General features: G+C 42.7%; 1 protein-coding gene across 1 annotated transcript in view; it reads left to right on the forward strand.

Annotated features, from left to right (window-relative positions):
* MAPK8IP3 (mitogen-activated protein kinase 8 interacting protein 3) overlaps positions 1-24,207 on the forward strand; it is a 72,780-nt gene that overhangs the window by 2,165 nt on the left and 46,408 nt on the right. Inside the window, exons 2-6 of the mRNA XM_058157867.1 lie at positions 6,782-6,902; positions 7,696-7,766; positions 7,891-7,982; positions 18,762-18,903; positions 23,046-23,292. Coding sequence (XP_058013850.1) covers positions 6,782-6,902; positions 7,696-7,766; positions 7,891-7,982; positions 18,762-18,903; positions 23,046-23,292 — 673 coding nt within the window. The remainder of the gene's footprint in view (positions 1-6,781; positions 6,903-7,695; positions 7,767-7,890; positions 7,983-18,761; positions 18,904-23,045; positions 23,293-24,207) is intronic.

Below are 24,207 nucleotides of genomic sequence, written 5' to 3' on the forward strand. Positions count from 1 at the left end.
CATCACTGGCCTAGTGAAAGGAATGTTTGGAGCTGATAAAAATGCCAGCAAAAATATACTTTCTATCATTGCCTGGAATAAAAAGATATATTTGTAAACATAGGAAGGACCAAACACAAAAGGGGCCTTCTTCAGTGGTGGCAGGTAGCCAGAAAGTACATCTGAATAACTTAGCAGATGCATTTGATCTGCAAGGATTTCTTGGCTCCTCTAAATTAAAGTTGAACTGCTCTGTGAATCCAGCTCTGTGAATTCGATCTATCTTGTTGAGAAAAAAAAAAGGCAAAATAGAGCTGCAAACTAAAATCATTTCACCCAGTGACCTGATTCATTTAACGTGCTCTGCTGAGTATGTTAACTGGGTTCAGACACTGTTAGTTGCAAGCAAGGGTTTCAATCTTCGTGGGTCATGTGATCTTTAACAGATTATTTCTTTTTCTACAAACCAAACCATGGTTAGGCAATAAACATGTCTGGCCATGGAGGGTGATGGGCTTCTGAGAATTGCTTTTCTATACCACGGTTATCTTCTAATCTCTTCCAATTTTGTCCCGCAGTTTTGTAGACGAGAAATGTGGTTTCGATTTCATTATTGTTGAAATGTTGCTTTATTGAGCGATATCTTGCTGAGATGGGAGGCTAGGAGTTTTAACATCGAAGATGGTGCTGTCAGGATGAATCTTTTTCCGTTTTTTCCAGCTTCGTCTTTCTTGGATGCGTCTTTCTATTAAGTCAGCAGGGAGGCCTGGTCCCCCATTGTATTTCTACCAATGGTGTGGCTAGGACTGAGATGGGCAGCTGTCCATTGGAACAGAAACGAGAGCTCCCACATAATTACATCCCCATTTCTGTAAAAGCACTTGTGTGTTAGCAAGTGGCTAACACACTCTGACAAGCATCACAAGTGCATTAATACAGTTCCTTTAATCTTGCCTAAATTAGAAACAAATCCAATTTCTCATTCTCGACAACTTTCAGTACATTTTTTTTTACGACTGTGATCTGGCTTTATGTAGGGTGAGCTCACAAAATATTATAATCACGATCCAGGCAAAATCAAATCCAGGCAGATTTACCTTCTGTATGGGCATGTGTGTAGGCTTATGCTATTGAAGATGTGCTGATTTCAAATAACTATATTAAGATAGCAGCCTGGATGAAACAATAAGAGAAATTTGCTGCATTTTGGCTGGGCCAGGTCTCTAGATCTTAAGGGTAAGGAAGAAATGGTTGGTTGTTAGAAAATTATGAGTACTGCAGAAGTACTGAAAGAGAATGAGCTGCATTGTGTTTATATGTTAGCTGGGAACGTATATTAGGCTCAGCACAAATAACCTGGGTATTTTGGTTTTGATTTAGCATACTTGTGAACTAGAACAGAGGTGGGTTTCAGCAAGTTCTGACCGGTTCTGGAGAAACGGTAGCGGAAATTTTGAGTAGTTCGGAGAACTGTCAGTAAAAATTCTGACTGGCCCCGCACCCCCATCTATTCTCTGCCTCCCGAGTCCCAGCTGATCAGGAGGGAATGGAGATTTTGCAGTATCCTTCCCCTGCCACGCCCACCAAGCCACACCCACAGAACCGGTAGTAAAATGTTTTGAAACCCACCGCTGAACTAGAAATATGTAAACCTATCATGTATGGCTTAACGTCTTGCTCCTGTGCAACCATTATGACGCAATAAACCACGACTAACATGAACTATAGCATAGTGGGACATATAAACCTGTGGTTTGCCGGACAGGTTTTTATTTGCGAGTTTTTGCAATTTTCTGATTGATGGTTATGAGAATGATAGAAGAAATACGTGAAGGTGTGATAAAAAAAGTGACATGAGGGTGTATCGCCCTAAAATCCCAAGAAAAAAACATTAAATTGTCCTGAATTTTTGTTGCTTTCTTAATTGAATTTTTCCTTTTCCCTTCCCCCAAACTACACGTCAGTATTTAGATAGACCAGAAAAGAAACCAACACAGTGTGCTTTACCCCTCCTTTTTCCTTCGTGAGAACTAGGAAGGAGCTTCTCTGAGATGTTTTCTCAAATTACTTTCTTGGCCCAAGGTCAGGAAACTTCTATCTGGCTTGGTTGTCTTCTTATCCTTCAAATCCATTTCCTTTGCCCTCTACATAAACATGTGTACACCTATCACAAACATTAAACTCCTGAAATCATTGACAGGGAAAGAGAATCTGTTAATTCGTGCATAGGGCCTCTGGTGGCTCAGACTGTCTGTTATTAACACAGCTGGTTGCAGTTACTGCAGGTTCAAATCCCACCAGGCCCAAGGTTGACTCAGCCTTCCATCCTTTATAAGGTAGGTAAAATGAGGACCCAGATTGTTGGGGGCAATAAGTTGACTTTGTATATAATATACAAATGGATGAAGACTATTGCTTAACAGTGTAAGCCGCCCTGAGTCTTCAGAGAAGGGCGGGATATAAATGCAAATTAAAAAAAATTATAGATATGTACATTTACCTGTATACTAGAGTCTTCCAATCTAAGCAAGTTCCAAATATGCTTCTTGGGGAATTCTGGGAGTTGAAATCCATACAATTCAACCTGGAACTTGTTTAGGTTGGGAAACCCTATTACAAATAGAATAGAATAGAATAGAATAGAATAGAATAGAATAGAATAGAATAGAATAGAATAGAATAGAATAGAATAGAATAGAATAGAATTCTATATTGGCCAAGTGTGATTGGACACACAAGGAATTTGTATTTGGTGCATATGTTCTCAGTGTACATAAAAAGAAAAGATACATTTGTCAAGAATCATAAGGTACAACACTTAACGATAGTCATAGGCTACAAATAAGCAATCAAATCATACTAGGAAACTATGTAAATCGTAAGCATACAAGCAACAAGTTGCAGTCATAAGTGGGAGGAAATGGGTGATAGGAACGATGAGAAGATTAATAGTAATAGTAATGCAGACTTAGTAAATAGTTTGACAGTGTTGAAGGAATTATTTGTTTAGCAGAGTGATGGCATTCGGGGAAAAAACTGTCCTTGTGTCTAGTTGTTCTGGTGTGCAGTGCTCTATAGCGTCGTTTTGAGAATAGGAGTTGAAAGAGTTGATGTCCAGGATGTGAGGGGTCTGTAAATATTTTCACAGCCCTCTTTTTGACTCGTGCAGTATAAAGATCCTCAATGGAAGGCAGGTTGGTAGCCATTGTTTTTCCTGCAGCTCTAATTATCCTCAGAAGTCTGTGTCTGTCTTGTTGGGTTGCAAAACCAAAGCAGATAGTTATAGAGGTGCAGATGACAGATTCAATAATTTCTCTGTAGAACTGGATCAGCATATATGACCTATTGTCAACGTTGAGCTTCAGTATCCAAATAAAAGTCCAGGATCACTTTCATTTATGAAAACCTTACTGGTTTATTGAATATATAGCATGGTATTGTTGAGGTAAAACTCACTCTGAAATTCTCTAGCACCAGTTCAAGGTATTAGACTATGAATTTCCCAGCCCAGCCCCCCAGGATCCCATGTAAACCAGTTATCTTGTTATGGGAACCATCTGCCTTCCTCTTCACACCTGTTAATATGTCTTGAAAAGTTTCCAGACAAGCCTCCATAGGACTGCAAAAGTTTTGTTTCTCCAACTAACCCATTTGTAATCAACATCTCTCCCCCCCCCCACCTTACTGTAATGACAAGTTGAAATGAATGAAGCGTGTAGCTGGCAATGTTTCACTCTTGACACCTCTACAGTAGTCAGAGTAGATTTTAAATCTTGATATAATTTGTTTGATTTTGACTTGGCTTTAATGAACACATTTCAGTAAACTATGATTAAACAAACCAGAACATTTGGGAACCCGGTCTTAGTATTACATACAATCAACTTCCTGACAGTTAGAACAATTAATCAGTGGAACAACTTGCCTCCAGAAGTTGTGAATGCTCCAACATTGGAAGTTTTTAAGATGTTGGATAACCATTTGTCTGAAGTGGTGCAGGGTTTCCTGTCTAAGCAGTGGGTTGGACTAGAAGACCTTCAAGGTCCCTTCCAACTCTGTTATTCTATTCTATTCTATTCTATTCTATTCTGTGCTATGCTGTGCTGTGCTGTGCTATGCTATGCTATGCTATGCTATGCTATGCTATTCTAATTCTAATTCTACTCTACTCCACTCCACTCCACTCCACTCCACTCCATTCTATTCTATTCTATTTATCCTATTCTAATGTGTCTACTTAAAATAACATTAATTATTAGTTTGAGTAGTAACATCCTCTGAGATGACCAATGCAAAAAAGATCTTGGTCCCTCTAGCTAGAGATGCCAGATATTCCATTTAGAAATTACACCCTGATAGAAAAGAGGGGGGGGGAACCTTATTAATACTTGTTAATTTGTGAAACCGATTGCCACCGACAGTTGTTTAAGACAGATCAAATTACACGAGTCTAGGCCTTTTGCCTATTTAGCAGCATATTGTTTAAACAGGAATATGGTTCTCTGGGACCTAGCCAAAGGATTTTCACATCATCTGCTACTAGAATCTTTTTTTAAAAAATCAAATACGTATTGGAGCATTCTATCTTCAAAGTGTATACCGTTTCCACTGAGCTGTCGTCCTTCCCCAGCTGGACATTTGCAGCTTATGACTTAAATTGGCAGAAGAGAAATAAACTCCAGGGTGCTGAGTTTCTATAATAAAAGATTTTAGTATGTTTGGCTTTGAATGATAATCACGTTTGTAGACATTGGTTCATTTCCACTTCTTTGCTAGCATAAAATTAGAATTATTCAGGTAGTCAAGACTTCTGGATTGGTCTATTTTTATTAAGGAGCCTCATAGACAACTCATGAATACACTGTTGTTGTTTTTTTACTGTACTCGTAATTAATTTGAAAACTAGCTTCTCTCTTAAGTTTCCTGCTCAAGAAAGGACAATAGAATAAAATTCAGTATTTTATTGACAGAGAATAGAAGTATGCAATAGACTATATGCCTTATCATCTCTGTGCTTCATTGGAGCTTTCTGCAAACCAACGATGGATATTAAACAGAGTTTTTGTTGATTATCTATTTCCCAAAATGTATCAGTTTTGATCACTTTGTCTTGTGAAAACACAATGAAGAAAAAACAGTGGCACTCTGCCAGATTACAGGACAAGTATCCTGATGGGTAAATGTTTTCCCACTAGGTAAAATCATGTTAAGAAAGTTGACAATTCAAGGGGCTGGTAATTATCAATTTTAAAGCCCTACATGACTTGGGGTCATGCTAGTGGTGAAATCCGGCCGGATCTATCCGGCTCGCACGAACTGGTAGTGCTGGTGGTGGGAAGCTCCGCCCACCCACCGGGACGTCATTACGTCCCGTTTTGAACCAGTAGCGAAGGTAAGTGGATTTCATGGCTGGGCCAGGCTATTTGTAGGACTGCCTCTCCCGTAATACATCTACTCCGCCCACCAAGATGGGAAGGCAGTTGCATGTGACGAGTCCCATTGATTAGGGATGTACATCTGCTGGGGCCACAAAAAAAGACCTTCTCAGTGGTGGCCCCTTCTTTATGAAACATTATTCCCCTGAAGTTACAGTTGGCTCCCACCTTGTTGCTCTTTCAAAGGGCCATAAAAGCATGGTTTTGTCAGCGAATCTGGGGACCATGAATGGAGATGGAGCCAATCCAGTGGGTGATTTGATTATGTTGTTGCTGTCACGGAAACTGGAATGGTTTTTTTAATGGTTTTTTTATTATTTGATGGTTTTTTTTTGAAAAGACATTATAAATTTTGTTGGGCGGCTATGTACATTTGTTTAATAAATAAGGGGGGAAAATAGTAGAGCCAAAGAGGAACCAGGAATTGGTTCCAGGAACTAGGTATGTCTAGTTTAATGAAAAGAAGGACTAGGGGAGACATGACAACAGTCTTCCAATATCTCAGGGGCTGCCCCAAAGAAGAGGGAGTCAAGCTATTCCCCAAAGTACCTGGCAGGACAAAAAGCAATGGATGGAAACTAATCAAGGAGAGAAGCAACTTAGAACTAAGGAGAAATTTCCTGACAGTTGGAACAATTAATCCATGGAACAACTTGCCTCCAGAAGTTGTGAATGCTCCAACACTGGAAGTTTTTAAGAGGATGTTGGGTAACCATTTGTTTGAAGTGGTATAGGGTTTTCTGCCTAAGCAGGGGGTTGGACTGGAAGACCTCCAAGGTCCCTTCCAACTCTGTTATTCTATTCTATTCTATTCTATTCTATTCTATTCTATTCTATTCTATTCTATTCTATTCTATTCTATTCTATTCTATTCTATTCTAACCAGCCAGTGACACTAGCATGGTTCAGCAGGGGGTTTCAACAGATGAAACCAAGGTAGATTGGGAATTGGTGATGCAGAGAGTTGGTTTTATAATGGAGACTTTTGTAGCAACACGAGTGGTGGATAGTGCTTCAGATCGATAATGGGGAATTGGCCAAAGTTATGCATGGTGTAAAGATTGTAAATACCTTTTACAATCGTTGTGTTTGCTTTCAGGTTTGAATCCAGGACTGCAGACAAAGGACAAATGTTACAGTTCAGACCAAAAAAAAATTGTGCAAAGCCAAAACAATTTTTTTAATAAAGGCCCCAAAATACTAATTTGTTCAGGTGACACAGTTGTTGTATGGTTTTTAAAAATATGCATTTTCATAGGAAAATTGCACTGTTTGTAAGAAGGAACAGCCTTGGATTACATCTTGTAGTAAAAAGTCAGAATTTCTCTGCTCACATCACCCGTTTCTGTTCTTTCTGTCTTCAATAGAAATTTATTGAATTTGAAGATGCACTGGAACAGGAAAAGAAAGAGTTACAGGTTCAGGTGGAGCACCTGGAATTTCAAACACGGCAGCTGGAGCTGAAGGCCAAGAACTATGCGGACCAGAGTGAGTATACAGAATTTGGCCATATTCTACTGCATGCCGTACACATATTTTATTGAATTTGGTTGAATTATCATGAACTGCCAAATAGACAAAACACTAGTTGGCTTCAGAGGTAAAGCATTTACTGGAATGTAAAAGGTTTCTGCTTCAATTCCTGGCCCTCCAAATAAGTTTGCATAGGGAACCAAATCCAAATTTTTATAAAGACGCCATTGCGTTAGAATTCAGGGGTCGGCAACCCGTGGCTCTGGAGCCGCATGTGGCTCTTTCATCTCTCTGATGTGGCTCCCTGTTGCCAGTCAGCTGCACAATTGATAGGGCTTTTGGATAGGTAGAGGAAAAAGGACGCTGCACTAGGAGGAGACTCTATTGGGGGGGGGGGGAGGAAGGTGGACTTCCGGTTGGCTCCAGAATCAAACAGGGGGCTTCCGGTTAGGACCTTTGTGGCTCTTTGAGTGTTTAAGGTTGCCGACCCCTTCATTAGATAGACCAGTGGTCTGACTAGGCTCAAGGTGTGGCTTTTTCAAGCTTGGTTTTAAAAGTTCAGAGACTGAATCTAAGATCTCTGCCAGAAAAGTACCTGCTGTATCAATTAAGCCACCAGGAAATCGAGGCACAGCCTACTCTTTTTGTTGATTTGTATTGTTATAACACAGCAGTGGGAGTAAACTAGAGCAAGCTTGAAAATGTATCCTCATTCCATTGACAACGTGTTAGTCTCGTCTTTCTCAGAGTGATCCGTTTCTCCTCAACCCGCTTTCTTTTCTTTCCTTTTTTTTAAAACAATGGACAGTTTCCAGGTTGGAGGAGCGTGAATCTGAAATGAAGAAAGAATACAATGCTCTACACCAGCGGCACACAGAGGTAGCTCCTCTTTACTGGGAGTGGATGAAAGCTGATTATTATTAGTTACAATGCACAGGTCTAAAAGTAAATGACGGAATCTGGATTAAGTACTGTCTTTCTTTTTCTTCCCCTTCTTTGGCAGATGATCCAAACCTATGTGGAACACATTGAGAGATCCAAGATGCAGCAAGTTGCTGGAAATAGTCAAAATGAGAGTGGTCTATCTGGGAGAAGGTAGGGTGTGCCCCTGGGCTTTGCCCCTAAGGAAGTAGCATTTCAAAGCAAAAAGACTGTTCTGATCTTGCGTAGATAGTTTTTCCCTCCACGTAACCGAAATGAGCATCTTGGGATGATAGATGATGAACTAGGCTGCATCTTTGAGCCTCAGCCATTTGGGAACAGGGTGATGGTGGGATCTGCATGGGGAGAGTGAAGGAAAAATGCTTGAAATGCCTCTAGTTGTGTTACGCAGCTTGTTTCACTGTCCCCGTTGGCATGGCAGAGGTGGGTTTCAGCAGGTTCTGACCAATTCTGGAGAACCGGTAATGGAAATTTTGAGTAGTTCAGAGAACCGGTAGTAAAAATTCTGATTGGCCCCACCCTGTCTGTTCTCTGCTTCTTGAGTCCCAGCTGATTGGGAGGAAATGGGGATTTTGCAGTAACCTTCCCCTGGAGTGGGGAGGGAATGGAGATTTTACAGTATCCTTCCCCTGCTGCACCCACCAAGCCACACCCACCAAGCCACACCACACCCACCAAGCCACGCCCACAGAACCGGTAGTAAAAATTTTTTTGAAACCCACCATTTTGGCATGGTCCTTGAAAAGCTGGTTTAGACCTTCGTCTCCAGGGATGTAGTACTTCGTCCAGATGTTGTGAAGCACGATTTCAAACCAAAGGGTAGCGAACATGAATGCATTTTGTATCACAGCAGAGTTTTTAAAAAATGATTTTAAAAGTTTAAATGTAAATTCCTTTAAGATGGTTTCTTCCCCCCCCCCCTCCCCACTATTTTTTCCCAATTCACTATATCCTTCTTAAGAAGTCTGGCTTCTTTGAGATTAAAAACTAACACTTTAAAGTAGAGTCCAAAGGCCGAAATGCTGGAAATTATATTTGTGTCTTCCTGTTCTAGTTTAAGAGCTATAAACTGAGGCTATGTATGCATGCTTTGAAAATAATTTGGAGCGTGAGATTAAATAAATCCCCTTGAAGTTAATGCAACTCTTAAAGCAGCTGTACTTTTTTTTAGGCTTGCAAGAAAAAAAATTTTTTTTTTAATTATTTTTATTTTTAAATTTTTTTCAACAAACAAAAAAGAAAATACATTATTACACCCTTGTGCTATACATAAAAGGAAGATTTGGGTCTTCGGATATATCCTCATGATTGCCAAAATCCACGTTCTCGAGGTACAGGTACTGAAGCGTCCAATTTTCCAAGCGCATAGTCCACAAATGGTTTCCAAGTCTTCCAGAAAATATCTTCTTTATACACACCACTTCTAATTTTAATATCACATGTCAGTTTATCATTTAAGGCTAATTTCCACATTTCAGAATTCCACTCTTCTATTCTAAAAATCACATCTAATTTCCAATATCTAGCTATTATAATTCTACCTATTATAATCATAATTCTAATCAATTCTTTTTCATATTTTGTTAATTCTATTTCCTTAATTACCAACAATAATATAGTTTCCACTCGCAATATTATTACTTTCCCCATCATTTCAAATATCATTTTCTCCAATTGTTGCCAAAACTTTTTAACCTTATCACATTTATACCAGCAAGAAATTTTTTAAAAGACTGGGCTCCTTCGCTGAAGAGCTATACTTGTACATGTAGTCCTTGACTTATGACTGCAACTGAGCCCAAAATTTCTGTTGCTAAGCAGGGTGTGGTCAAGTGAATTTTGCCCCATTTTACGGCCTTTCTTCCCCATTGACTTCGTTTATCGGAAGGTCATAAAGGGGATCACATGACCCTGGGACAGTGCAACCGTCATAAATATGAGCCAGTTGCCAAGAATTTGGATCACGTGACCATGGTCATAAGGGTGAAGAATGGTCATAAGTCACTTTTTTCAGTGCCATTGTAACTTCAAATGGTCACTAAATGAATTGTTGTAAGTCGAGGAATACCTGTATGAGGTCAAAAGCTTTTCTGATTCAGTCGTAACAGTTTACAGCTTGCGGTGGGGAATGGAGCCCAAATAAGGATTATTATCTGCAGTCTCTTGCTTTCAGATGCCTTATGCCGTAGGCAGGGACAGACCCACCATGAAATGGGGTTATAAATTACAAAGATGGGGACAGAACAGAGATTGAGATCATGGAGGCAGTACAGGAGGATTAATTTCTTCAACATTGGACAAGTTGTCCATCTTCAGAGTGAATAGACTTGCTTCTGGGGAAGAGAAAAGAACGCTGTTTAATTAAATCCCTATAAGGTGTGGGGACCGCGGGGGCTCAGTGGCTAAGATGCTGAGCTTGTCGGTCGAAAGATCGGCAGTTCAGCTGTTCGAATCCCTGGTGCTGCGTAATGGAGTGAGCTCCTGTGACTTGTCCCAGCTTCTGCCAACCGAGCAGTTTGAAAGCATGTAAAAAATCCAAGTGGAAAAATAGGGACCACCTTTGGTGGGAAGGGAACAGCATTCCATGCACCTTTGGTGTTGAGTCATGCCGGCCACATGACCACGGAGACGTCTTCGGACAGCGCTGGCTCTTCGGCTTTGAGATGAGCACCGCCCCCTAGAGTCAGGAACGACTAGCACATATGTGCAAAGGGAGCCTTTACTTTTACCTTTAAGGTGTGGGGATTGGTGTCCTGTGTAAATCCACTGTGACCCACTAACCAAATATCAGGAGTCTTTTTTCCTTCATCTCAGTCAGTGCTCTCTCTTTTGTCTTCGGCTTGTATCTGGCTGTGTACTTGTATTCCACAGTCCCCATTGCTTATCTCACCTCTGCATGTGGTTTGCGCTGCGATTGTGCTGAGGGTTTTTTCTTCCTTTTTTTTTGAAAACGGGGACATCCTGTATCCTTTAGAATGGAAGCGTGTCTAGGAGCACAGAACATGTTCCGTAACTCCTGAATTTATTGAGGATAAGAACATTTTTCCATCCGATAATGGGAGCACGCAAACAGTCATTCCTTGTGACTTGCTTCCATTGGAGTTTCTTTCTATGAGATCGATAAGCTTGTTGTCAGGGTTCGGACTGATGCCCTAATTCAACCAGGGATGCTTTGCAAGTTGACACTTGCCTTCTTTTTTTGCAACTCAAAAATAATATGACAACAACTGATTCGGACAGGCAGATTTTCTACAGCAGGGGTGTCAAACTCAAGGCCTGGGGGCTGGATCTGCCCTGCGGGCTGCAGCAGTGAAATCCCCCCTCCCCGGGTTTTATCCGGTTTGCCAAACCTGTAGCGCTGGTGGTGGGAAGCGCCGGCGCATTACGTCCCTTTTTTACCATCTGCGCATGCGCACGTTCCCGAACCAGTAGCGAAGGTAAGTGGATTTCACTGCTGGCGGGGTGCCTAGAGCTGGCCCGCAGGGCCACCCTGGAAACAGCGAAGGACCAGCCTGCGGTGCCTCTGCCAATGAAAATGGAGCTTGGGAGGGCTGCGTGCAGCTCTCTTGAGCTCCATTTTTGCTGGCAGAGGGTTGTAGGAGGCCGTTGCAGCCGAAAGCAGAACTTGGGAACCAGTTTTCGCTGGCAGAGCACTTGGGCCTCCACAGGCGCCCCTGACACGAGTGACATTTAGCTGGTCACCCTCACTCTGGCCATGCCCACCCCCTGACCCCCCCAAGGTCAAACACAACCCTGATTGGCCCTCAATGAAATTGAATTTGACACCCCTGTGTTCACCCTGTAGGTGACTGCGGATCCTTTAAGACAGTGTTTCCCAATCTCGGCCATTTGAAGATGTGCGAACTTCAACTCCCAGAATTCCCGAGCCAGCTTCAAGTAGCTGGGAAACCCAACCTTAGGAAAATATCGTTGGAGTGTAATGAGATATAAGAACGTATATTTTTCCGGTCTGGTTATGAAATTCGAACTCATCCACAGATCTTGTGGATGGCACAGAGTCAACTTCTGAGATTTCAAAAAACTGTTTATTTTATTGAGTATGGGAGAAGCTAGGTATAGGATGCATTAGATAGAGACAGAGAATAGCCCAAGGCTCCAAGCATTTTGCTAGTGGTATGAATGGTCTAGGACAGTGATGGCGAATGTTTCGTGTGGACGCACGCTCATAGAGCCACGCTCCGGAAAACCCAAACTTTTGGGTTCTAGCGCACATACGCGCCCTGTGATCGGCTCGCCAGAGCGCATGTGCAGGCTGGTTTTCGGTACTGCCAAGTGAACAAAGGGATCGCGCTCCAGAAAAGCTGAACTTCCAGGTTCTGGCGTGCATGCACACCTGACAATCAGGTGGCCAGACAAACAGACAAGGCCACATGTGCCGGGCGACATGGCTTTGTGTGCCACTTTGGGCACGCGTGCCATAGGTTCGCCATCACAGATCTAGGAGAAACTTATCCTAACTCCATGAAGATGGTGATAGTTACTACTGGAACAAATATGTGTGGAATGCTGATCACTAAAATATGAAATAATATGAAGCCAGATTTGAGAGTCGTCCACTCCTCTTTTCTGCTGTTCTTTTGAATCCTGCTGTTTTTAAAGTTTTGAGTTTTCCACTGAAATGTTGGTTATTTTGTAAGCCATCTTGGGAATTTACTAATGAAATGTATACCCCGACTCTCAATAAACAATTCCTAAGTTTTAGATGAAGGCAATCAAAAGCCAACCATAAACTTAACTTGCTTCTTTCTTCTCAGTTGTCACCGTTAGAAGGAAATCAGCAGTTCTTATTAGAACATAGCAGTATATCTATCCATGTGTTTCCTTGTACAGTTTAAGGAGACATACATAAAATTGTCAATAAGCCAGATGAAATATTACATTGGAAAACCATTGATTAGAACTTCAGGAGTATTTAGTTCAACATCAAAGGAACTGATTTATTTTGGGATGTTTAATCCTTTCTCTCTCTGCTTTCATGATCTAAGACTTGGATTAAAAAAAAGAAAAAGGAATCACACAGAGAGAAATACATATTTATATATTCCTGAGATTATGAAAAGAGTTAAGCATTAAGGGTTATGTCCAGTGTGAGTCTTCCATTGAAGTGAAATCCAGCAGGTTCTGACAGGTTCTGGAAAACTGGTAGTGGAAATTTTGAACAGTTCGGAGAACTGGCAAATCCCACCTCTGGCTGGCCCCTGAGTGGGGTGAGAATGGAGATTTTGCAATATCCTTCCCCCAGGAGTGAAGAGGGAATGGGGATTTTGCAGTATCCTTCCCCAGGAGTGGGGAGGGAATGGGGATTTTGCAATATCCTTCCTCCAGGAGTGGAGAGGGAATGGAGATTTTGCAATATCCGTCCTTCAGGAGTGGGGAGGGAATGGAGATTTTGCAGTATCCTTCCCCTGCCACGCCCACCAAGCCACACCCACAGAACCGATAGTAAAACAAAATTGGATTTCACTACTGCTCTGTCCTTAAAAGTAAACTAAATACATTATGAAATCTAATCATAGGTCTTTCACGTGCAACTATTATCTGTATCAATACTGTCAAGTCCATCCGTCCCCTTCCCCAAATTCCTATTTGCCCCACTCCTAAGAAGAAGCTACAGCTGAAAGCTACGATGTATTCTTGACTTCTAATCCCTGGGTCGTTGCAAAGAATTCTACTCCGAAACAAGAATTCTATAAAATGTTGGCTTACTATATTTTGCAAATGTTCTACAATTGCCGTCTTCTGCCTTGAATGCAGAGACCCTTGTTCGAATGATAAAATCGTGGAATCACCGTTGAAAGGACTATTTCCCGATCTTTGCAGGATGTCTTACGATGTACAATAAAGAAACATTGCTTTTCTTGAGATAGGAGACCAGCAACACTGTGTAATAATAACTGTACAGATGATAAACACCATCCTTGCTTTACAATGTGCTCGTGAGGCTCTAGGCGCAGCGGGGTTGATCTCTGTTCAAATGAGCATGTTGCCTGAGCATGTCAATGCATGCTTGCATGACTTCCGCACTCTAATGGTTGTTCTCTTGTCTTGCTTCTTGTGCCATTACCTCTCTTGTGTTGGCTGTTCTCTGTTTGTCACTTCAGTCACCACCCATCATGGAGAAAAAGGTAATTTGGTGGACTCTTTCTAAGCTGGGGGAAGGGGTTGAGTTTTCTCTTATCATCATCACCATCATCATCAACATGTTCGCCATCGTCATGGAACTTTCGATCACCAGTCATAGTCTGCTGTTCTGTACTGCTGCTAAATGGAAGCGGGACAATCTCTTTTCTGAAGATCAGAGGAAAACACACAAGTTGGGCACAAGTTCAGAGTGTGAATCAGGCCTGGTAGCCACCCCTATCATCTCCATACATTGTGTGTAGAGTGTTGGGAGGTCTACTTGCCCCAATATCTGCTCAGACCACCATGTTTGAAGTAGCGACAATAGGCGCCATGTAAACTGGTACCATTTTAGATTGGCAAGATCGCAACTCTTGCAGTATTGGGTGATCTTATAATATTTACAGGAGGTTTTTTTTTTAGTTTTTTAGTTTAGTTTATCTTAGTTTATTTTATTGATTAGCCCTTGGGCCATATCAAAGTGCAGAGTTCCAGACACAAATCATTACTAAAATCTGATAAAAACAATATAAAATGGGATTGGATAAAATATAATTTAAAGGTTGTATTTTTTTTTTTAGCTTTTCAGCATTATTGGGTGAGGTGGGGTGCGGCTGTTGTTTTGATGCCCAGAGACAAAAATTAACTGGGGCTACCATAAAATATAAGGGACGTGGTGGCTCAGTAGCTAAGACGCTGAGTTTGACGATTGAAAAGTCGGCAGTTCAGCGGTTCGAATCCCTAGTGCTGCCGCATAACGGGGAGTTCCCGTTCCTTGTCCCAGCTTCTGCCAACCTAGCCGTTCAAAAGCATGTAAAAATGCAATTAGAAAAATAGGGACCACCTTTAGTGGAAAGGTAAGAGCGTTCCGTGCGCCTTTGGCGTTGAGTCATGCCGGCCACATGACCACGGAGACGTCTTCGAACAGCACTGGCTCTTCAGCTTTGAAACAGAGATGAGCACCGCCCCCTAGAGTTTGGAACGACTAGCACATATGTGTAAGGGGAACCTTTACCTTTACCTTATCATAAAATATAGGGGAAAGATATTTTTTTTTTATTTTTCTAAGAAAGTTCTAAGATCCCTTCTTAACTTCCTGCTAGGGTAGAAGTCCATGTCCTTGTGTGGCAAAATTTTGGAGAAGAGAGCAGGTTGGAGATTTTGTTAACCACCCACAAGATAATTACATTTGTTCCTGTTGATCCCCTTAATATGACTTCTTCTCCTCAGGGGAATTTAAGGGAGTCTCATCAGCCTTTTCCCTTATTGCTTCTTCCAGAACCTTCAGTTTTACAGTTTGAAGTTCTGAGTTGCTTCTCAGCTGGATTCAATCCCCATTCAGTCAGCCGATGTTGAGTCACTCAAGGAGAAGTTTGACTCTCATTTCAACCATCTCCAGTCTTATCTTTAGGATAAGAAAAGGAACATATTTATCAAAACCTGGTTGAAACTGGAGTTCATTATTGTATCTAAATCTCTTCCTCCCTCAGAAAACTGAAAACATTGGTGAGATAGTTCTGGAAAGGAGCACTTTTGTGGCGGGAAATCACTCCCTCCACATATACAGCTGCTCCTCGCAATTTTTGGGGGGCTTAGTTAGCAAAAGAGATTAGACAAAATTGATGTTCGATATTTAGTATTTCACCTTACTTTGGCTGTGTATTAACCACATTCTTATGTTGGGGCATAATATGATTTCGTGGGGAATTAATTCAGGGGTGAAATCCTGCAGGTTCTGACAGGTTCCTGAGAACCGGTAGCAGAAATTTTGAGTAGTTTGGAGAACTGGTAAATATCACCTCTGGCTGGTCCCAGAGTGGGGTGGGAATGGAGATTTTGCAATATCCTTCCCCCAGGAGTGGGGAGGGAATGGGGATTTTGCAATATTCTTCCCCTGCCACGCCCACCAAGCCACACCACACCACGCCCACAGAACTGATAAAAAAAATTGGATTTCACCACTGAATTAATTCCTTGTTGTTTGAACACATCAGTTGTGTTTTACTAAACTAGGAACTGGAGAATTTATATTTTTGCCTTCTACTTTCAACTTTGAAAATGTCAAGAACTGGAAGATGAAACACATCCCCATTGGGAAAAACAAGGGAAAAAGAAAGGATTGGATAACCATTTATCTGAAGTGGTGTAGGGTTTCCTGCCTAAGCAGGGGGTTGGACTAGAAGACCTCCAAGGTCCCTTCCAACTCTGTTATTCTAAACCCAATCTTGGATAGATTTGTACTATCGGACTTTCATTCCTATCTGTCAATCTGTCCTAACCTAGTCAAGAAGGATCAAGCTATACCTTAAGTGTCCCTTGTTCTTTTGATCGTATTTTTTTTAATGTTATTTCTATTTCAAAGTGTCTGAGTCATGGGCATAATCTTCTCAGACTTCTTTTATTTTCATAGCAACTCAGCTGGTTTAGATAGAATGTTATTTGAGTAACTGAACTCAAAAGATAATTTCAAGGCTAAAGCAAAGCTCTGGACTCTTACTTGATAACTCTCCCAAATTATTATGCAGTGCTTTTAGCCAATCTGCCACAGCCAATCTATACTTGAGATTGTACAGAGAAAGAATATAATGTTCTGTGCTTTTTGTCATGATTTAATTAATACAAATTCTGGGCTACTTTTCATAAATTCTTTTGATCTTGACAAGATCTATAATTCGGTGGCAGAGCAGAGACATGCTTCGTATGTCTACCTCCTAACATTTCCAAGACAATCTGAAAAAGGAGCTTGTTTAAAATACCAGCAAAACCCACATGCCCTTTAGAGCAAGACAAGCAACTTTAGGTCCTAAGGGTATGTGCAAGATTTGAAACCCATTTTGCCAGAAGCCCATCGCTGGCAAGATCCACCTGTGGCTGTGCCCCTCTTCACAGCTATCTGGTGAAGAGAGAATGCCAGAGAAAAACAAATGGTTGATGGAGTAAATATATTTTCATCTAGTTTCGGTAGAATCTGAACCCAACGTCCACCAGTTTGTTTTCCTCTTGTTCGCCCATCAGCCACAGTGGTGCAGTGGTTAGAGTGCAGTACTGCAGGCTACTTCTGCTGACTGCCGGCTGCCTGCAATTTGGCAGTTCGAATCTCACCAGGCTCAAGGTTGACTCAGCCTTCCATCCTTCCGAGGTGGGTAAAATGAGGACCCAGATGGTTGGGGGCAAGAGGCTGACTCTGTCAACCGCTTAGAGACGGTTGTAAAGCATTGTAAAGCGGTATTTAAGTCTAAGTGCACTTGCTATTGCTATCTGACGGGTTAACACAAGCCCTCAACACACTTTGAGCAACTTGCCCGGAAGCTAAACATGATTAAACTTAGTTAATACTTCAATGGGAGATAATAATTCTAGTATGACGCCTATTAGAATGTGGTAGAAACCAGAATTATTCGACATCTAACAGCAAATGTAAATGCTTCGCCAAACGTCGCTAATCATGAAAACTTGGAATAAGGAATATTCTTATCTTAGTGACCAGGAATGTGGCTAGGCAAGAAGATTGTGAAATGTATTTGTTCCCCAAGCGCTGGTGCTGAAGATTTCAGTGCCTAGATACCGTAATTTCCCCAACTAACTTGGATGTTGTTCTTTCAGTGGAAAATGGCTGCCATTGTGAGACAGTTAAATCGTTTACTTGAGGCCTCTAAGGCAGTGTTGCTTGGCAGCTGGAAGAGAGGTGGGCTTCAACTGACTTTCAGGGCTGATCTTGAGAGAGATTGCACTAAGGAATTATACGGAAGCATCTCCTTAGAGCCTGTTGTTACGAGCTGGAATAACATGGGTGATTCATTTCAGCCCAAATTCATCTTAAGAGACAGGTTTACATACAATGGATCCTAAAGAGCACTTGAATTCTAATTCTTGGGACCTCGGTGCTCTCTTAGCTTGGTTGTTTTCTCTTGCAGGCATTTCATTATCCAGCTAGGTAACTTCATCAGTGCTAGAAGGAAACAGGCTTATCATCAATCACGTTACCTATTGGGTAATGAAAGATCTGCAAGAAAACAACAACCAGACAGACCAAGGGCCCCACAGTTCAACCTGAAGCTACAAATATTCTCTTTTATTCAGCATCAAGAGACTGCGTTCAGCATTAAGGGACCGCGGTGGCTCAGTGGCTAAGACGCTGAGTTTGTCGATCGAAAAGTCGGCAGTTCAGTGGTTCGAATACCTAGCGCCGCGTAACGGGGGTGAGCGCCCGTTACTTGTCCCAGCTTCTGCCAACCTAGCAGTTCAAAAGCACGTAAAAAAATGCAAGTAGAAAAAGAGGGACCACCTTTGGTGGGATGGTCACAGCGTTCTGTGCGCCTTTGGCGTTGAGTCATGGCGGCCACATGACCACGGAGACGTCTTCGGACAGTGCTGGCTCTTTGGCTTTGAAATGGAGATGAGCACCATCCCCTAGAGTCGGGAATGACCAGCACATATGTGCAAGGGGAACCTTTACCTTTACCATTATTCAGCATAGTCTTCTGCTTGAGCAGGGTGTCGGACTAGTCCAGGGGTCTCCAACCTTGACAACTTTAAGACTTTTGGACTTCAACTCCCAGCTTTGCTGGCTGAGAAATTCTCGGAGTTGAAGTCCACAAGTCTTAAAGTTGTCAAGGTTGGAGACCCCTGGACTAGAAGACCTCCTAGGTCCCTTCCAACTCTGTTATTCTGAATGCTATTTATTATGGCAATTTTTTTTAAAAAAAAAGTTTTTGTTGCTTTTCATGCGTTCAAGCCTGTCCTGTTTCACTGACTCTTTCCCCTCTCTTTTCTCTTGGTCTTTCATTCTAGCATGAAGAGGCGTCCTAATTCTCTGAACATCCCCCTCACAGATGATATGGTACGTGGGCAGGTGGGGGCCAAGATTGCCCCCGCAGTGGACCACTGGCACCTGAGTGACCTCAGTCAGCTGCAGTCCAACTCCGTCTACAAGGTTTTTTTACAACTATCATGGAAATGAGAGCCTCCCTGCCTACTTGTCAAATTATGTTTTCCATTCAGGGGAGAAGGACCCTTTGTGTCTGTAACCCTTTGCAGCCTAGACCATTTCCCCCCCTTCCAGCCCGTTTGCTTGCTTAACTTTTTCTACCTGTTCAGGAAGAGGCAACTTATGGCCCTTCTACATCTTCCAGCATTCCTTCCTTTTGATTATATAGGTTGGGTCCATTGGGAAGTTCAATTTAACAATGTTAGAAGGACCTTTGTGCTCAAAATATTTTATGACCAGATGCAGAAAGTCTTTTCATGCTCATTTGCTACCCTTCATATTTTGGAATGGTGGGATGCAGTGGTTCAGTGGCTAAGACGCTGAATTTGTTGATCGAAAGGTTGCCAGTTCAGTGGTTCGAATCCCTAGTGCCGCGTAACAGGGTGAGCTCCCGTTACTTGTCCCAGCTTCTGCCAACCTAGCAGTTCGAAAGCACGTAAAAAATGCAAGTAGAAAAATAGGGACCACCTTTGGCGGGAAGGGAACAGTGTTTTGTGCGCCTTTGGCATTTAGTCATGCCGGCCACATGACCACGGAGACGTCTTCGGACAGCGCTGCGTGGAATGTGCTTGTGAACATGGCTGCTGAACTGCTCTGACAGATCTCCCCCCACTTTCGGCCTGTGACAACTCAAGAGCAGACTAGAAATGTTTTGCGAGTTGACATGTAGTTTATTAGCCTTAGTCCTGGAAGCAACATAGGATAGTAGGCTTCATCTCTTTCTGACCAACAGACTGCAGTGAGAACTTTCGTTCTCTATCATTTGTGGTAGTCAAGCAAACCTTTATGCCAACAGACCATCACCACAGTGAGCCTAGAACTCTGAAGAAAATTAATACTTTCTGCACAGGAAACTCACTATTGTTAAGTTAAATGATCTTCTCGTGTTAAATCACAGATGGACTGTTTTGAATCCCACCATCATACAATGTAGGTGACTTCAAAACAACGCCTACCTCCCTGGAGATATAAATGGCTGCAAAGGGTTAAACGGTCATCTTTTCCTGGTCTTCATTGTCATTGATATGAATGTGATCTTTAATATATTTATTTAGCTCAAGCTATTTCACTTCCGATTAAACATCTACCCCCAAACCAGATGTTGAACCGGTTGCTGCTGAAACAACACTAAATGGGAAGTGCTGGAACTCCAGGGAGGGAAGACTCCATTTTGCTGTCTTTTCTTTCATTCAAAATTTTATACTAGACCATTGTCCTGTTGGAAGAAAGGTAGTAGGTCAGGGGTCCCCAAACTTGGCAGCTTTAAGACTTGTGGACTTCAGCTCCCAGAATACTCCAGCCAGCTTTGCTGGCTGGAGAATTCTGGGAGTTGAAGTCCACAAGTCTTAAAGCTGCCAAGTTTGAAGACCTCCGTAGCAGGTGGCTTCTCCATTTGCGTGCATTCAACAGGGAAAGGACCAGGTTAGCCATGAACTTCCTGCTCCAGGAAGTCTTACCAACTGTCGAATCCTGCCGAGATTGGCCCCCAAGTTTTGCAAAGGTGACATCCATTTTCTGGACTCCTGAGGATGGCTGCACAATTAATGGGGCTGCTGTCGGTGTTGCCTGCGTGACATTTAGCTGAATGAAGGTAAACACAGTGTCCCAGGATCAAGCTACAAAATCCAGTCTGGGTCGGTCACTAGGACCAAGGGTTTAGTCTTCCAAATTTTCAGGCTTGTGCTGGAACCCGTCATCAGGGAACTTCTCTCTCTCTCTCTCTCTCCAGAATATGTGCACTGGGCTGTCCTACGCATTGTATTTATATGGTTCCTGGCTGTGTGTGTGGCTTTTAATTGTTAATTAGAGTTTTGACTCCATTTTCTGACCCAGCTCCCCAAACACAACTAATGCTCTGAAGTTAAATCAATGATTCCTTTATTAGGAGCGCCAGCAGCCCCGGCAAAATGTTTCTCTCTCACCGCAGGCTAACAAATCCGTCCAGCTGGGAGATGAATAGTTCATCTTCACCCCCTGCCTTTTATCTCCAGAGCTAAGGTGGGGCTTCGCTATCAGCGGTGTCTCTTCTGTCCCAAGGATCAGCCCATAGATTTTCACTGCTCTCCTCTCCTCTGCCTTCTGTGCATCCACGCGTCAGGCACTGGACCCAGCTGTCCTCATCTCTCTCTCTCTCTCTCTCTCTCTCTCTGTCAGGGGCTGACAGGCCACAATGCTCCAGTTGACTCTTACGATTCAGTAGTCCTTTTATATAATGATACACAATCCTGGAAGTGTTCTGACCTCAGCTTCCCCCAAAAGCACCAAGCAGATTCCTGGTCCTGCCAAAACCCCTTTTATTAAACAAATAGTGAATTCCTCTCATTCACCTTCAGCAAAGGCCTGGCAAACAGTCTTTCAAAGGTGAATTTATGACTACAGACCTTATCTAGCTTGGAAAGCTGCCATGTAAATATTTTCCAAACTGCAGTGCTGTGCAAGGGAAGACTTGGCACAAAGTCTCTGAGATTCACGGACAGATCTTCACACTCCTGAAACGACCGACCGAACGAATTGTTTCCTGCAAAAGCCCACTCCCCTTTCGCTCCTGTTTTATTCCTTCTGGGAGGGGCCATTCATCATCCACCTGTGGCCTTACTCCCAAGTCGACCCTTGTTCTTTAGCTGTTCCCTTCGTCTGGCAACTCTGCACATGCGCACACTGGGAACAGGTTCCAGCTGTTCGTCTGCCTCATTGATGTCTGACTCCAAAGGCAGCTTATAGCTAGCATCCGGCCCTGGCCCCCTCCCTGCCTCTGACGCAGAGCCCTCATCAGAGCCTTCTCCAGACTCCAGCACTGGCCCATGTTCCTCCCCAACCTCCTTACTGTCCAAATCTGCTGCCAGACCCGCTGGCTGCTGGTGAGCCACAACAGGAAGCCAATCTCTGATGCCTGAAGATGTTCCTTACTGACCCTTTGAAAAGAATCTTTTCTCATTTTCAGGGAGAGATTGGCTTTCATAAATAGTCATATAGTCAAAAAGTTAAATAGACAATAGATGGTCTTGCTTTAGGTTCCATCTAAACGCATTGGGTTCTTTTGATTTACCCGGCTAGATGTTTTCAATAAGAATCAGACAAATTGACAATTTAAATAAAGGAAAAAGAAAAACTAACTGGTTAATAACTAATTTTATCAGAACAGTGTTCTGAGAACAAACAGTAGTGGATCAGCTCCTAACCAGTTGCACTGCTCTCTCCACAACAATGAATTCCCCCCCCCTCAGGTTGTAAGTGGTGATGGTAGAGATAAATTTTTTTTTCTAAGTCATCTGGATAACACCCTAGGCCTGTAAGGTCTAATAGCTGTTGCTTGAGGCCAATTGATGGAGAGTCCATTGTCTTGGTGATGTTGTTGGACTCAGAATTCATACCTGTCTCAGCTGCTAGAGTTCTTGATTGCTATTACAGTGTGTAGTCGAAGCATAAGCAACCTGCTGCCCACCAAATGTTATGAACTTTTGATTTAACGGCAAGGGTTAGTTGGATTTGTTCAGAATAAGTAGAGGACAATGAATTGCTTATCTCCAGTTTAATATATTGGAGTTCTTTTGGAGTTGACTAAAAGGAGGCAGTAATTAATTATGCACCCTACCATTTACGGGATATGATATGGATTTTATAGCATATTTAGAGGTTTAAGTCTCTAAATAGAAAGTTGTAAGGCGTTACTTCTGGGTACCACTGTTACTGACTTAATTTTGGAAGCCCGTTGCAAGTGGATAGAGATGGAGCCAGAATAATCTAGCTCGCTTCTAGCAGCCCGCGGGGCGGAAGGACAATTGCAGATGGAGAGGAAGAGTTTTGGGCACTTGCTCAGCTGGCTTTGGCAATGCCAACATTCAGGCCCCAATGGATTCATTTCAAGACCTTGTAGTCCTGACGGCAAAGATATTCCTCAACCATGAAACTTTGTGTCACACTGTTGTTCATTTCGTGGTTTCCATTACTGCTGCTTGGCGTCTTACGCTCATACTTCTTAACGCTCCAAAGGCAGCAATTGAACCAGGAGGGGAAAAAAAAAGATTGGTGTGGATATCTTGCCTTTTTTCCCCCCCTTCTCTCCCCTCTCTTCAAACCCCGTTGCGCAGCAATGTCCACCTGATGAAATGTCGGAATCCGGACAGTCCTCTGCAGCCGCCACGCCCAGCACCACGGGAACAAAATCGAATACCCCCACGTCCTCGGTACCCTCGGCTGCTGTGACGCCCCTGAATGAGAGCCTTCAGTCGATGAACGACTATGTCACTTCCAAAAACAACAAACGGTCGCGGGAGAAACGGAACAGCCGAAATATGGAAGTTCAAGTGGTCCAGGAGACAAGGAACGTGAGCATAGGTAGAGTTGATTGTATCTGCTTAACTCGTTTCCTGAACTTCTTAGCTTCTCATCATCTACCTGGCTAGTTCTGTGATCCTGAAATTAATCTGAAGGGCCCTAAATAGCTAGGGACCAAAACACTTGAGCTAATGATTTCGTCCGCGTAGTTTAGTTGAGGAAGGTAGTCCTTGACTTATGACCACAATGGAGGACCAGATTTTCCTCTGCTAAGCAAGGCAGTTGCTAGTTGAGTTACGCTCCATTTTACCACCTTTTTAGCCAGGGTTGTTAAGCGAATCACTACAGTTGTGACCACAACAATCATGTGGTCATTAAGCATCCGTGCATTCATTCGTTAAGCATTCATTTGGCCTTTATTGGTTGTGCATGGTGGTCACATGTCCCCCAGACATTGTAACCATCATAAATACACGTTTCCAAGTGCCCAAATGTTGATCACGTGACTGTGGGGATTCTGAAACAGTTGTAAGTGTGAGGAGTGGTCGTAAGTCACTTCCTTCAGTGGTTGCTGTAAGTTTGAATGGTCACTAAAGGAATGGTTGTAAGTCAAGGACCACCTGTATGTGAGAGAGACAAGGTAGGCATGCATCCTGGATTGTGGCTGCGTGATATTTCTGATGCCCTAACACACAGGTTGTGTTACTAATTCTCCATCAATCCAGGTCATGGTTGTCCCAAAGGTGCTTTTTTTTCAAGAGGCAACTGGACTTTCTGGTTTTTCTTTGAAAATGTTTCACGTCTCATCCAAGAAACTTCTTCAACTCTGTCTTGTAGCACTCATTGAAAAGCCCTCTCTCAACAGAGGGGGAGGGACTTGACATCATCTACGTCAGGGGTCTCCATACTTGGCAACTTTAAGCCTGGAGGACTTCAACTCCCAGAATTCCCCAGCCAGCTTGACAGGTTGGAGAC

The sequence above is a fragment of the Ahaetulla prasina genome, chromosome 14 (genome assembly GCF_028640845.1).
Source record: "Ahaetulla prasina isolate Xishuangbanna chromosome 14, ASM2864084v1, whole genome shotgun sequence".
In the NCBI taxonomy this organism is placed as follows: Eukaryota; Metazoa; Chordata; class Lepidosauria; order Squamata; family Colubridae; genus Ahaetulla; species Ahaetulla prasina.